This window comes from Sarcophilus harrisii, chromosome 3 (genome assembly GCF_902635505.1).
Source record: "Sarcophilus harrisii chromosome 3, mSarHar1.11, whole genome shotgun sequence".
NCBI lineage: Eukaryota > Metazoa > Chordata > Mammalia > Dasyuromorphia > Dasyuridae > Sarcophilus > Sarcophilus harrisii.
The window spans coordinates 586,575,203-586,590,636 of NC_045428.1; the positions used below are offsets into that span (position 1 = coordinate 586,575,203).

Below are 15,434 nucleotides of genomic sequence, written 5' to 3' on the forward strand. Positions count from 1 at the left end.
CGCCTTGGATATTCCTCATCTTGGAGAAAGATCTGATGCAATTCTTGCACCCTTGTTAGACCTCCTGGAGACCCCTTCTCAGAGGCAGAGAGAAAATCTGCATTTAAGAAAAGGCTCTGTCACATGGCAAGAAAATGAACGGATGGAGACCTAATTAGGGGGAGATCTCATGTTGGGGGGAATCCTTTAGGATTAGGAGGGAGCAAATTTGAGAGGGCAGAGATCAGGCCAGTTTCCCTCACCTGCCTACATTCTATATCCACGGCCAGCCCTGCTCGGCTTCCCCGACCAAGACTTGAGTCACAATCCCCGTCCAACACCCCCATCTTCTAGGGAAACCGGGCCCAGGAAAATAGAGGCAAGATCTCAGCTAATACCTTCCCACCTCCTCAACTCTTCACTTTGGCAGGTCATCAACAACATGTGTGTTAGTACAAGAGAGAAGAACGTGAGCCTAGGCCCACAGCCGAGCCATCAGCACCTCAGGGTTTGGACCCAAGTCCTCACGGACCACCCGATCGGACCCAAGCTGACTGCTGACCCGCTGCATGTAGGCACCCTGCAAGGGATGGGAAAGGACTGATGGGGCTCAGAGGGACCGACTAGCCACAGAGATTCCGTCTTCTCTCCCCAATCTCCTCAGCCCAGTGCTTTCCCTCTGGGCTGTTTCTGATGGAAAGGCTCAGCTCTCCTGTTATTTGGGACTAAGGGCATCTTGGGATATGGCTAAGTGGGTCGATACTCAGGAGCTGGGGTGACTGAAAAGAAAGACAGAAAATATTATCAGTTCCACGTCAGGATGTGTTCTCACCAAGAAAGCTGAGCCTTTCCAGGATGGTCGAGAAGTGGATAGTAACTCTGTGAACCGGGATTCCCAAATCCATTTTTCAAAGTTGCATTTGATATACAAATCCCTGCAGATGCTCAGCCAGCAAAAAGGAGCCTTCTCTAATCCATAAAGTGGAAGCTCTCCTATCTACGCCAGGGCCTTCTGTGGAGCCAAGCCCCGGTTCTCTCCCCTTGAGCCAGATCCCTCTCTCCTGCTGAACCTTAGCCATCCTTTAAGTTTCCCTTTCTCCATCAAGCCTGTGCTCCTCCAGGGCCCCCTGAATTCCCTCTTGTCCAACCTCCTCAAACTCTGACTCTCTTTGGGGTCCCACTTCCAAACTCAGGCTTGCGCTATCTACTGCGGTCGTCCCCTTCCCCACTCACCAGGATGCATGCGGACCGTCTGGCAACTGCGAGGCCCCGTGTGACTCTGGTAGATGGGCGTCACACACACGTGGTTGGTGGTGCCGGCAGCCAGGCCCGTGAGGATGACACTGTGGGTCTGTGGCGAGACGCTGAGAAGGGACGGGGGCCCCACCTGCCGTCGGCACCGTACCTGGTAACCCTGGACATCTCCCTCTGCTGAGTCCCATGAGGCCTTCACGGTGCTAGGGCCCAGGCTCTGGAAGTAGAGGCGCCCAATCTTGGAGGCCACTGGCCCCAGGGCAGAGAGGGGGCTGAGGTCAGCAGAGTCCTAAGGGATGGAGAGTCTGGCATAGAAGGGACAGGGACACCGAGGGATGTCCCATAAATGGAGAAAGGACTCTGGAGACCATCACACGCAAACCGAGGCACAGTGAGATTATGACTGGTCCAGAGTCACATGCTACAAGTGAGGAAGGCTTGAAGGCAGGTCTTACCCATAGGGAGATGACACCTCTTCCTTAAGCACTCATTTTGTGTAAAAAAAACCATACTGGAAGGACAAAACTGGCTGAAACATAGCCCCAGAGATCCCACTTCCTAAGACATGCAGATTCCCGGAGGCAGAAGGGACCAGTATGAGGAATCCACTCTACATTGACAGGTTCTGCTCACATACCCCTGGGATAGGGAGCTCACTACCTCCTGCTACAATTCCTTCTAACTTATCCATAACCCACGCCCCAGATTGGACCACATTAATGACACACAGTCACATTTGGGCTGAGATCAGGTGAATGGGGACAGGGGGAAGAAGAGCCCTGGGATTAGGACTTTCTACTCAGGAAATTTCAGGAAAGAACAGCAAGAAGGGAGAACCACTAGAGCCAAGGGCTATAGAGGGATGTTGGAAACAAATTTCTCCCTGAGCACATTATCTGCCCCCCCTGGCAGTTTCCTAAACTGTGGGCTGGTGAAACAAGATGGCGGCCTAAGGGAACTCTGTAGGGTGAGCCCATCTTGTTTTCTGGTTTTCCTACTCTCTAATCCCCTCTTTTTCTTTCTTCTTCTTCTTCTTCTTCTTCTTCTTATTATTATTATTATTATTATTATTTTTAATATTTTATTCCCCCTCCAACCAATTACATGTGAAGACAATTTTTAACTTTGATTTTAAAAATAATTGAGTTCCAAATTTTCTCCTTCCTCCTCTCCCACTTTCCTGAGATGGTAAACCATCTCGTCTTTGTCAAAAGGAGTTGGCCTCCTGTCCCAGCATCTTAATAGCCTAAGAATTTCCCCTCTTGGCTCAGAGAATCGATGAGTTTTCTTTGATTCTCAGATTCGAAGGCATTAAAACCAAATAGCCCTTCCTCCCGTCCTGGGCAGGAATGTGTGTCCCCACACAGAAACAGTCCACGTAATAATAAAATGATTATAAGTAATAATAAAAGCTCTGCTGCTTTTAGCTCCTCAGACTTCATCCCAGCTGCCTTCTTATACCGGAAATTCCCATCTCTTCTGGAGCCCCCTTTTCCCACTGGTACATTCCGAGCTGGGGTTGTTTTGGGAAGGGGCCCCCACCAGTCACCCTTTCCTCGCCAGGTAGCTCTGACCCGGCCTCCATGCCTCAGGTTGGGACTATCTCGGCCCCCTTCCACCTTACCTTTCTGCTCCCTCTTGTGTTTTGTGACCTTTCCCTCACTCTACCATTAGAATGCAGGTTTCTAGAGGACCAGAACTGTCTATCTTTTCCCAGATATCTGTATCCCCTACACTCAGCAGAGTGCTTGGCATATAGGAAGCCCTCGGGAAATGCTGTTGCCTTAGCCTTTCCTCATTTTGCAGATAGGGAAATTGAGGCCCAGATGGGTTAAGTGATTTGTCCAGCAAGACATACCAAATATCTGAATTTGGATTTGAAACCAGATCACACTGGCCTTCAAGTCTGGGGTCCTCTATGTATACTTATTTTGGATTTAATTTATACTTTAACATATTTAACATGTATGGGTCAACCTGCCATCTGGGGGAAGGGGTGGGGGGAAGGAGGGGAAAAGTTGGAACAAAAGGTTTGGCAATTGTCAATGCTGAAAAATTACCCATAATATAACTTGTAAATAAAAAGCTATAATAAAAAAAATAAATGGTCAATAAAAACAAAGAAAAAAGAAAACATTAATAACATGATATCCCAGGAAAAGAGGAAAAACTCCTTCTATTTAAAAAAAAAAGTTTGGGGTCCTCCCCACTGTCCTATGCTGCCTCTCTCCAAAGATGGATTCAAAGCCCAACTCTTCCAGCAGCCCCACCGAGTCTGATGACCTTGAACAAGTCACTTCCGGTGGATATTTTAAAAGCTATGATTCTAAGTGTCAGTCAAGACTCAGACCCAATCAGTTCTTTCCTCTGTTCCACACCATCTCTGGTCTAGAAGTATTGCTATTGCTTCTTCTTTTTTCACTTTTTTTAAAATCAGATTTGTGATTTCATCCCGGTTGGAACCACCAGTGAGGAATTCCTCTGCCACTACATAAGAGAATTGAGGCACAGAGAAGTTAAGGGAGTAGCATAACCTCACAGAGCCAAGATGGGAGAGAAGCAGGTGTGAACCTTGGCCTTCTGGCCCCCAAAGCCAACCTTTTCTCCATTGCTAAACATAAAAGAGGCACTAAATGGCTATTAATGGAATAAGTGGCGCTCCTCCCTGCCAGGCAGACTGAGGATGGCCCTGCCTGGTGGATGTGCTCGGAGCCCCCAGACCCTTGTTCATCTTGGCCCTTGGGAGGATGCCACCCGATCCATCCTCTGCTAGTCCCTCCTCACCTTCTTGCGTACAAGCCTTAGCCGACAGAGCTTTCTCCCGGCCAGAGCTATAGATGGCAGCCACGGTGACCAGGTAGGTGGTGTTGGGAGACAGGTTGTCCAGCGTGGTGCTGTTCTCTGTGGCGGGCACCTCAACGAGTCGGGCTTCGCCCCCTGGCAGGGGTCCATACAGGACCTCGTACCGGAGCACGCTGGCAGGAGTCGGGGCCCAGCTCACATGAAAGCTTCGAGGCTTTGAGTGGGAGATGAGGATCCGGGATGGGCTGATCTCTTCTGTAGGGCATGAGGGTACATGTGTGAGGAGGCCTGAAGCCCCAGATACTCCCCTTCCCAACCTGGGATTCCCTTCCTGTCCTCCTTTCATTCTATCTGCGGGAAGGATTCCTTTTCCTGATCTCCAATTCTTCTGCTCAGAGGGTCTCCACATTCCCCCTCTTCCTTGGATGGGGGCATTCCCTCTGCCTTACCAAACCCTTCCTTCTCCCTACATCCTCAGGGCTGGGGACGGGGGAGAGATCTGCTTCTATGGCCCCCAGTTCTTCTTCTCCCTCCCTCCGTTATCCCCAGAGTCTCACCTTCCAGAGTGGTGACTTGGATAGTCTGTGGGGCCAGGTAGTGTAGGTTGGACTCCGGCACCAAGACCACCTTATAGGTGGTACTGGGTTCCAGGCCATCCCAGAACCAGCTGGTCTCATTCCCAAGCAAGTGGCGGCTCTGCTTGGCGCCAGGGTCAGCGCTGGGGGCCACCTCCAACAGGTAGTAGCCAGAGTCACCAGACAGCAGGGGTGGCCATACCAGGCGGAAGCTGTGAGATGTCACCTCGGCAGCATGAAGTTCTTGGGGTCGCATTGCCTCTGGCCACAGCGAGAGAAGAGAGAAAGAGACAGATGGAGAGAGAGAGAGAGAGAGAGAGAGATGGAGGGTAAAGCAACGCCACCTCCCAGAAGCCTTCCCAGATGAGCAAGTTTCTCTTTCTGGCCATAGCCACTTCCTCCTCCTTGCCCTCTCATTTCCTCTGTTTTAATCCCCAAGTTCTTCCCGCGCCCATTAGGGGTTCAGTAACTAAGGACTCTTTCTCCTTTTTATCTCTCCTATGATGACCCTGGCAAGGAAGGACCAACAAAGTGGATTTGGTTCATTCAGATTTGTTCCAGAAGCTATGGAAGGAGTTAATACAGTTTGGGAGAGGCCTGGGAGCTTTCATTTTCAATTTTTAGTGGCTCGGTGGCAGCTTCCCTCCCGGCATCCTCTTAAGGAGGACTTTCTGTCTAGTTCACTCAATAAGGGCTTAGAGAGCCTTCCTCCTGGCAAGCCCCCTGCCCTGGGGTCTGAGGACATAAGACTGTAGCCAAATCCTCCCCTTCCTGAGGGCTGCTTTTTCACCTGTACACCACAGCCAGCCGTCCCCTTCCCCCACCATGCCTGGAGCTGGGAGGGACCTCAGCAGTTGACTACTTTTAACCCTTCCACTTTGCTGACCCCCAAGAGATTAACATCTGAGCCCCAAATAGCAAAGTAAGAAGCATCAGAACTTGAATCTAGATCCCGGGACATCACCGTACCATGTTGCCACCCCAGTGAGCCGAGCTACACTGGACCTGGGACTCGCCCCAGCTCCGCCCTGGCAACTGTCTGACTGGTCCTCCAGAATCTCAGTCTGAGGACCTTGGGTCCTCTCCCTGAGCATGTTCCAGGCAGGACTAGTCACCTGGAATTGGGACCCATCCTCCTCCTTCCCCTAGGGACCGAGAGACTGGGGTTCCCAGCTCCCAGCCCCCGTCCAGATGCCAGGCAGAGGCCTTGGGTTTTATAGCATGTGGGCAGTGGGGAACTAGGGAAGGTTTGGGGGAGAGAACTGATGAAGATGGAGTCTTCGGTATATTAAGAAAAGCTGATGCAATAGTTCACAGCCAGACAGAGCCCAGGCCGTAGCCCCCCGCTGCCAGCCCTGCAGACTTTGACTTTTGCCACCAGTGCCGAGAGCCAGCCCTGAAAGAGCAGGAGGAACCCGCCCTCCTGCTGCTTCTGGCCGGGCTGGCTGCCTTGGGATCCTCCCCGGGATGGAGCAGCCCACTCCAGCGCTCCTGGCTCCAGCACATGACCCACCTCCTTTCCTCAGAGCGTGGAGGCCAATGATTAACCCAGAGAGAGGACACAAGAATCCCGATTTCTGGCAGGTTCCCGCAGCCCCAGCTGGCCCGGGCTGGGGCCGGCTCCAGGAAGAATGCCAGGGCCCCAGCCCACCTGCTGAGCAGCCCCCCTCCCCAGCCCCAGCTCTTCCCTCTGGGGGAAGGGAGGGGAGACGGCAGAGGTACAAATTCTAGCTCCTTAGCGTTTCCCATTACCGCTCTCCTGAGCTATTGCATCAGCCCTAGCCTGTCCTCAAAACCGCCTCACAAGGATAATCTTCTGCAGTGGATAGAGCACCAGTCCTGAAGTCAGGAGGGCCTGAGTTCAAATCTGACCTCAGACACTTAACACTTCCGGGCTGGGTGACCCTGGGCAAATCCCTTAACTCCAATTGCCTCAGGAAAAAAAAAAAAAAAAAAAAAGAATAACCTTTCTCATCATGAAAGACTCAGAGCATGGCAATCCCCTCCCTCTTAACCTTTCATAGCTCCCCCCTGCCACATAATGAAACCCAAGGCCCTCCTCTGGCAGGCAAGGTCTCCCCACCAGGTCCCTGATGCCTTTTCTACTTCCTTACCCAGAGTCCCTACGGCTAATGGTCACTTTCAGCCAGCCTTTGGCCTTTCCTGAATCCTGACTTTTCCTTCCCTCCTTTCCTAATCCTTCGAGGTCCAGTTCAGTACCGTCCACCTCTTCCACAAAATCCGCCCTGCCCACAACTCCCTCCCTGGAGCTTAGAGATGAACCATAAGTGAGTCTCCTACCTCCAGACTGGCTAAGCTCCCGAGAGCCAAAGTCCGCCATGTATCCCGTCCCCCTGCCCCATCCCCAAGTCAGGAAAGTGCAGCATTAGGGCCGCTCACCCATCTCTCAAATGAGGGCCCTTTCACTCTGAGAATGAAGAGCAGACCATAGTTTTAGACTTTTGGGGTCTCCTCCTGCTCTAATGCTGGACCCCTCTGCCAGAAGCCTGATTCTCAAAGGTCAAAACATTTGTAAAGCGCTTGCAGATCTTTAAGCATTACATAAAAGGAATCTCCCTTCAAGGCTACATGGAGTCACGCTCTCCCAGAGTTCAACAATCTTCGATGGCTCCCTCTTGCCTTCTGAGTGAAGTTCCAACCCCCGAGGATCCCGTCTAAGGTGCCAGCTTTCCAGTGTTACAGCACATCACTCCCTTCGTGCTCTCTAGGCCTCAGCCCAGCTGGCTCAGCTACCTTGGGCCACCAACGCCATTCTTTTGCAGCACCCTTCGGTCGCTAAGCCCAGAATGCCCTCCCTCTCCCTCTTTCCCTGCTATCATCCCTCTAAATCCAACTCAAATGGTGCCTCCTCTAGGAAGTCCTCCCTGATTTCCTGTCAGGAACAAGCTTCCTCTAAGGGCCCCTCATCCTGGGCTCATCCCAAGAGGGACGTCTGGGCTCATCTCTGAAGCGGCTCCACCTGGGGAGCCCTCGGAGGAGGAGAGAGACCATCGGCTTCTCTAAGCCTCCTGTTCTCCTACAAAAACACACATACACACACACTCACAACCCGAGACACACCCACTACACACTCACATATACCACATGTATCCTACAATAAACACACCCATACTATACACTCCCACATACCACATACACTCTCCATACAATAAACCACAAACATACCACATGTACAAATTCACACACACACACACACATACATACACACACACACTACTCACCCACCACACACTCACATATACCATCCCCACACCACACACGTGCCACACATGTAAACTCACACCACAGCTTATAGACTGCTCCCATACTTATACACACACACACACATATACACCAACACTACACACATAACCACAAACACACCCCACACACACTACCACACATACATGAGCTACACATATAAACTCACTGTCTCTCTCTCTCACATACACACACACACACACACACACACACACACACACACACATCACACATCTCCCCAGCGCCCCCAGAGCGGTGTTCCACACACACTTCAAAGACTTGGGATTTCCTGGCTGGGGCACTCCCTTTCCCAACATGTGACGCAGGGCACACCCCTCACCATGAGGTGAAAGGGCTTCTGGAATTGCTCTGATCTGCAGATTTATCAGCCAGCGGCCGGCCTGCCACTGAGGAACCGCCGGATGTCTCTCCCCAATACCTACTACCTTCTACACACTATCCCGGACACCGGCGGGTCAGAAGCAAAGGAGAAAAGGACAAATGCCCTCCAAGTCCTTACATTCTACCAGGGAGTGGCAAACACCACTCACAAATTACAGGGGAGGGACACCACCGATTTGGGGGGTCAGGAAAAGTCTCATGTGGGAAAAAGGGTCTATGAGCTAAGACATAAAGGAACTCAAGGCTTCTAAGATGCAGAGATGAGGAGCGAAGGCATTCCAGGCATGAGGGACAGCCGGAGCAAAGGCACGGAGAGGGAGATGACAGACGGCATGTCATTGGGGAGAAAAAGCAAGCTCAGTTTAGTTGGACTGTTATTATTGTTTTTCCTTTGTTCTCAAAGAGGAACATACATCAGGGAGGTAAGGCCATGACTTGGACTGAAGTGACAGAGGGCTGTGCAAGGTCACCAGCCTCGCTTTCTCCTCCTCTGCAGGAGACTCGTGACCAGACATAGATCAGGACGACCGGAGACAGTTGGAGACCTTGATCTTTTTAAGTTAAGCCGTTTTCCCAGGCCTCAGTTTGACTGGGGCAACACCCATTCGGTGATTAAGGCTGGGTGAAACCTAAGGCAAAGAATGACTTTGTTTTTACTTACCCCCCCAAAAAAAAAAAAACCAAATGTGATCAATGTAGGAGGGAAAAATCCTCAGGATTTCTGATCAAAACAGAAACAATTGGATGGTTGAGTATTTGAAGAGGATGTATAATATATAATATAATATTATGTAATATAACATAATATAATGTAACTCGTTGTAATACAATATAGTATAATAATAAGATTGCAAAGGGAGGTTGGGGCCAAGTAGTGAAAGGCCTCAATGACAAACAGAGAAACGGGAAGTCACTAAAGGTTATTATGTAACTAGATATAGATCAGGACGACTGGAGATGGTTGTAGACCTTGATCTTTTTGGCTTAAGATCTTTTCCCAGGCCTCAGTTTGACTGAGGCAACACCCATTTGGTGATTAAGGCTGGGTGAGAACTGAGGCAAGAATGACTTATTTTTTAATTACTCAAAAAAAAAAAAAAAAAACCATGATCAATCTGGGAGGGGAAAACCTTCAAGGTTTCTGAACAAAACAGAAATAATTGGACAGTAGAGTATTTGAAGGGGATGTATCATATATAATATATATGTAAAATATAATAATAATATATAATAAGGCTGCAAAGGTAGGTTGGGGCCAGGTAGTGACAAGCCTTAAAGGCCCAACAGAGAAACAGGGAGTCACTAAGGCTTCTCCTGCTGGGAGAGACACATGCTTAAGCCTGAGATTTAGGAATAACACTTTGGTGGCTGGATGGAGAAGGATGAAAGAAAAGGGAGACAGAGAGATGACCAAGTCACTGCCATAACAGGTTAAAGGTGAACTAGGGAGATAATAGCGTCGGGAGTGGAAAGAAGGGGGAGAAAAAAGGGAGATACAAATAACACCAGATTTGCTCCAGGAGATGAAGGAGAGACAAGAGCGAAGGATGACAGGATCCAGGCCAGCAGCTTCCCCTCCATCCCCAACCAGCTCTGGGCTTATGCTTGTTACCCCCTTAGCATCGAAGGACGCCCTAGTGAGACATGAGAAGGCACAATGGATAATTGCTTCCTAATTGGTCCCCCATCCATCTGCCAAAGTAACCTCCAGAAAGCACGGTCACCATATTATCCTTCTGCTCCAAAACCTGTGGCCCTAGGTTACAATACAAACTGGACTTTCACGTTCTCTACTGTCCGATTCAACCCACTTTTGCCAGCTTATTCCATATCACTCCCTTCCATGTCAACATTTTCCCAGTCAAACTTGCCTATTAGCCGCTTCTCCAGCCCATATTCCATCTCCCACTTCCACGCCTCTGCCTGGCTGCTTCCTCTGTCTGGGATTCATTCTTCCCTCACTCCTGCTTCTTAGAATTTTAACTTCCCTTATCCTAGTTTGGTTGACACAAATTATTCAAAATCTTTTCCCGATTTCCCACTTTCCTGTTGGAACAGAGGAATGAATGTGGTGGAAAGAATGCTGAATTTAGAATCCAGGGAACAGTATTTGTTTCAACTGGTTGAGGCTCAGTTTCCTCAACTGTAAAATGGAGGAATCCACCCAGAAAACTCTCAGTCTGTAATTCTGTAACTGATTTCAAATTATTTTGTATCTATTTAGTCAAATACAAACTAAGTATCCCACTGTGCCCCCTGCAGAGGATTGCTCATTTTTGGCTTCTAGCTCTGGCACCTTGAAAGCTAGGTGGCGCCATAGATAGAAAACGGGCTCTGAGGTCAGAAGGACCTGAGTTCAAACCCACCTCAGACACTTCCCAGCTGCTACCCTAGGCAAGTCACTTAACCCTGATTGCCTCAATAATAAATTAAATAAATAAATAGAAATAAAATTTTTTAAAAAAAGAAAGTAGTGGGGGCACTTGCAACTATTTGGATGATGAAAAAAGGAAAGACACTTCCCCCAGCCCCTCCAGGAAATTCTGCCCTCGGACCCTCACGCTTTCTGCCTACAGTGGGGGTCCCAGAGACTAAGCCTACCAAGGATGGAGCCCCGCAGCTCAGGGACGATAATTTGCAAGTCATCCACATCCACAAAGCGCAGGTGCTTCTCGGGGGGCTGGGAGGCGGCAGCAGAGAGGTCCAGGAAGTTGCCTCGGCCGGTGCTGACGATGAAGACGGTCACCCCCATGTCCTTGAGCGCCTGCATGGGGACCTGCGCCTCGTCGCTCGAGCCACCGTCGGTCACCCACACCAGCACCTTGCGTACGCCAGGCCGAGCGCCCGCCTTGCTGGTGAGCAACTGCTCTTTGGCCAGATCCAGGGCCAGCCCAGTGTTGGTATCCCCCATCAGTTGCTTGGCAGCCCGGACGGCCTCCTGGGCAGCAGCTCCTGAGCGGTGCTGGTCAAAGGGGAACTCGACCGAGGGCTTACTGCCCACAAGTACCATGCTGGTTTGCACAGCCCCTGAGCCCAAGGGCAGCGACTGCACCAGCTGCCCCACAAACTCCTTCACCCGAGAGAATTCGTAGTAGGAGACGCTGGCTGAGCTGTCCAACAGGAAGAGGAGGTCACCCTGGGCAGCCGGAGGGTGTGTGGCAGGGCCTGGCGGAGAAAGGGACACAGAGAAGAGAGAGGTCAGCAGTGGATCAACAATACTCATTGCTAGCACATATAGGGGATTTTTAAGGTTGGCCAAGCTCTGATCTCATCTGGTCTTCATAACAGCTTTGGGAAGTAGGGTTGGGAGGAAGACAAAGGGAGAGGAAAGAAGGCAGGAGAGAGAGGAAAAGAGGGGAGGAGAAAGAGGGAGAAGAGGAGAGAGAAGGAGGAAAAGAGGAAAGAGAGAAGGAGGGAGAGAGGAGGAGAGGAAGGGAGGGAGAGGAGAGGGAAAGGAAGGGAGGGAGGAGGAGGGAGAGAAAGGAGGAGAAGGGGAAAGAGGAGAGGAATGAAGAGAGGGGAGGAGGAAGAGAGGGGAGGAGGAAAGAGAGGAGGGAGAGAGAAAGGAAGGAGGAGAGGGGGAAAGAAAAGGAAGACAGGGGAGAGAGATAAAGGAAAGAAAGGGAGGGAAGAAAGAGAGTGGAGAGGAAAGGGGGGGAAAGGGGAGGAGGAAAAGAGGAAGTAGAGGAAGAGAGAAGGAATAGAAGGAAAGGGCAGAGATGAAGGGAATGGGAAAGAGAAGGGGAATAGAGAGAAGAGGGGGAGAGGAGCTAGGAGAGGAAAAAAGGGAACAGGAGAAAGGAAACTGTGGGGGGATATAAGGGAAAGGGAGCACTTGAGAAAGGAAGGTGAAATGGAATGGGGGAGAGGAGAAAGAAAAAGAGAGAAGAGAAGAATGGGAGAGGAAAGTGTAGGAGAGAAAGAAAGAAGGAAGGAAGGAAGGAAGGAAGGAAGGAAGGAAGGAAGGAAGGAAGGAAGGAAGGAAGGAAGGAAGGAAAGGAAGGAGAGAAAGCTGAAGAAACAGTATGTCAAAGTAGGTGAAAGAAGGAGAGGGTGCAGTACTCCCAGGTGACTGCCTGCTGAGATCCTTCTAGGGCTACAGGACCCGAGTGTCCCTGGGTAACTCCCTTCTGGTGTTGTCTGTGTCCCTCAAGAAGCCTATGGGTTGGTCCACGCTGGAAGCGGCCCCTGACTTGGGGACAGAAAGGTTTGGCTGAGATGACCATGTGCCCTTCTGGACTGTCTCACCGATACCCCGTACTTTAGCCAAGTCCCCCCTTTTCTTCCCCCCCCCAGTCTATCACTTCTCCAAAGCCAAGGAGTGCCTGGATGGTCACTTTTAAAGCCCTCCCAGCTGACAGGTTGACACCTGGGGTTCTTTCTGAGGTTTGCAGCCACAGGACACGGGCCCATGCTCGGGCAGCTGTCCATAGCGCAATCCTGGGGGGAGCCTGAATGGCCCCTTCCTCCTACCCTGTTTCCCTGGCCCCCGGCCTTCCTACTTCGAGGCAAGGGAGACTTGGAAGGACTTCAAAGAAGTCACGTCCTGCCCCGCTCCCTCCCAGGGCAGCCCCGTGGCCAGGGAAAGCTGTGATTTCTAAAGGGGCCCTTAGATGGGGCTCGGACAGGGTCGGCCTTTCACCTCTCCGCTGTGGCATCCCCCTCTCCGCTCCTTTTCTTTCCCCTAAGAAAAGCTGCATTGAAGTAACTCCCGGCTCCCAGGGCCCAGAGGACAATTACTCTTTCTCCTAAAACTAGCCTAGGCTGAGCCTCGAATGCCAGGCAGGCACCGGCAAGAAGGAAACTCCCCACAGGCCCGATCACAGAGAACCAACTTGACCCAAGCCAGCCACACAAAATGGTGCTGGGGAAAGCTTTAAAGGATCAACCCGGAGGAGCTAATATTGGAGGGAGAGTTAGACACTCCTATGGGAGAGAAGGTCTAGACAGGCTCAGATATGATCTCCTGAAACCTAATAGCTCCCAATAGGACAGATGGGGGGGGGGGAGAACCCCAAATTGAAAAGAGATAGTTTTGGCAAATTCTGGACCACTCTGCTTGGATGTGACTCCCCCAAAGTGCATTTGTTTTCTTCCAAATTTACATTTAACCAGAAGGCTGGCTGGCTCTGATTTCAGCCTGAGACCTGCTTCTCACTGGCTACACAGGGAGAGGGGGCAGCCTGTAGTTCTCCAGGTATCTGGAGCCTGGAAGATTTCAGTTCACATCCAGCCTCAGGCTCTTACTAGCTGTGTGACCCTGGGCAAGTCACTTCACTCTGTTTGCCTCAGTTTCCTCATCTGTAAAATGAGCTGGAGAGGGAAATGGCTCTTTGCCAAGAAAGTTCCAAATGGGGATACCAAGAGAGGAATATGACTGAAATGATTAAACAATAACAAATAAGGAAAGCCTGCAATAACAAGCAATCTGGCAGACACTATAAGCAGACAATAATCAAACTGGAAAAGGAAGACCTGCTACTTGCTACCCAAATGATCTTGAGCAAATCACATCTCTCTGGACCTCAGTTTCCCTATCTGTAAAATGACAGATTTGTAGCAAATGGCCCAAAAGGTCCCTTCCAGCTTTAAATCAGATATCCACACATCCAGGATCTTTCTGACAGACCTCTTTAGTGGGTATGTGCCTAAATGGCAAAAATGAGGTAAGGGCTGTCTATTTTCTTCTAGGTCCCTTAGGCTGTTTCCCCTTCCCAGAGTGCCCGGCTGCACTTCTCTAGGACAAGTAGAGCATAGACATAATTTTGCTATTCACCGGGGCCTTGGGCACCTGGGTGCAGGTGGTTGGGGTGTGGGAGGGGACCCCTCCAGACAACCTTTTCCTGAGCCCCTCCCAAACTTCTCTCCCTGCCCTGAGGGCCTTTCAGAACAAAGGAGGGGGGGGGGGGAACCAGACTCGGATAAAGAGAGTGCTCCAGAACTAAAGAGAGAAACAAAGGCCCCCATCGAGAGTCCCAAATAGGCAAAGTTCCGGCCCAGACAGGTCAGGGAGGGAGGAGTAAGGGAGCCAGAGGGAGTTGCCAAGGCTAAAGGGAGAGGAAGAAAGCCAGTCACTTTCTCTGGAGGAGCTGACAGGACACCCCCGGTTCGGGACGGAGGAGGGAAGAGCCCGAGCCAGGCTGCGGAACTCCGTTGGTTTGGGATTTCCCGTGCTTGTCCTTCCTGCGCCCAAAGGCATCAGGGAGAGAGGACCCGGAGGGAGGTGCAGCCCACAGCTGGCTGGGACCAAGGAACTACATCTAGAAGCGGCTCTCGGGATGGGGGACAGCGTCTGACCTTTCAGTGCGGACGCAGAGAGAGGCCTTTCCGGGGACCGAGGGCAGGGAGACCCCGGTGAATGGGCTGATGGTGATGTTTCAATGCGCCCCAACCCAACGTTTTCCAGCCCTGGGGAGGGGGACGGGAAGTAACCCCGCTTTAGCCGGAGAGTGCTGAATGAGGGGCTTTCCCGCGCCCGGTCCGCAGCCCCGATCTCCCATCCGTCCCCTCTCGGAAAGGTGCCCACCCAAGGCTGTTCCGCCAGCCCGCTCCGCTCCCCCTCTCCCTCCCCCCACCCCTCGCAGTCCCGGGCGCACACACTCACCTGGCTCAGGTATGCTCTGCCCCAAAGCCAGCTGCAGGCAGAGGAGGCCTAGGGCCGCCCAGACAATCATAGCGGCCGCCGCCGCGCGAGGTCTCTACCCCGAATCTCCGCCGACGCGGGACTTGAGCCGGAGACCAGAGGGGCGGGGGCAGCGCATAGTAGGGCCCCTCGGCCCTTGTCCTGCCCGCCACGCGCTAGCGCTGGGGCGGCTGGCGCTGCCGCTGCAGTTGCAGCTGGGCTGGGTCCCGGGCAGCCGACTCCTTCGTCCTCCTCCTTGTCCTCCTCCTCCTCCTCCTCCTCCTCCTCCTTCTTCTCCTCGCCTCACTCCTCTCCTCTCCCCTCTTCGCTCCCGCCGCCTTCTCGCCTCCCCAGCCCAGACTCCCAGCCTAGAGGTGGGGGTGGGAGGTGGAGGGGGAAGGGGGCGGTGCGGCAGCCACTTTAGGAGACCAAGCTCAGGACCCGCCCCTCTTCCCTCCCTCTCCTGTCCCTCCCGCCCCGCCTGGCCGTGCTTCCCCTGCCCACGAGCCGACAGACGGACACGCAGACGCTGACACGTC

At 51.9% G+C, this 15,434-nt stretch overlaps 1 protein-coding gene across 2 annotated transcripts; it reads right to left on the reverse strand.

Moving 5' to 3' along the window:
* Nucleotides 1–431: 431 nt before the first annotated feature.
* Nucleotides 432–15,204, reverse strand: VWA1 (von Willebrand factor A domain containing 1). 2 transcript variants are annotated; one of them, XM_023498813.2, is made up of 6 exons: nt 14,878–15,202; nt 10,875–11,438; nt 4,593–4,871; nt 4,018–4,290; nt 1,213–1,482; nt 432–758 (listed from the first exon to the last, which is right to left on the reverse strand). In XM_023498813.2, the coding sequence occupies exons 1-6, from the start codon at nt 14,945–14,947 to the stop codon at nt 727–729; spliced, it is 1,488 nt and encodes a 495-aa protein (XP_023354581.2). In that variant the 5' UTR covers nt 14,948–15,202; the 3' UTR covers nt 432–726. The 2 variants fall into 2 exon arrangements, with proteins under 2 accessions (XP_023354581.2, XP_031818903.1); XM_031963043.1 differs by lacking the exon at nt 432–758 and having other exon boundaries at nt 1,450–1,522; nt 14,878–15,204.
* Between the last annotated feature and the right edge of the window lie 230 nt (nt 15,205–15,434).

Coding starts and splice junctions, on each gene's coding strand:
- VWA1 (XM_023498813.2), bottom strand. CDS start 14,947: ATGATTGTCTGGGCGGCCCTAGGCCTCCTCTGCCTGCAGCTGGCTTTG. Junction 4,291..4,592: donor CCAAGTCACCACTCTGGAAG/GTGAGACTCTGG, acceptor CATGCCCTACAG/AAGAGATCAGCCCATCCCGG. Junction 759..1,212: donor GACGGTCCGCATGCATCCTG/GTGAGTGGGGAA, acceptor CTTTCTTTTCAG/TCACCCCAGCTCCTGAGTAT.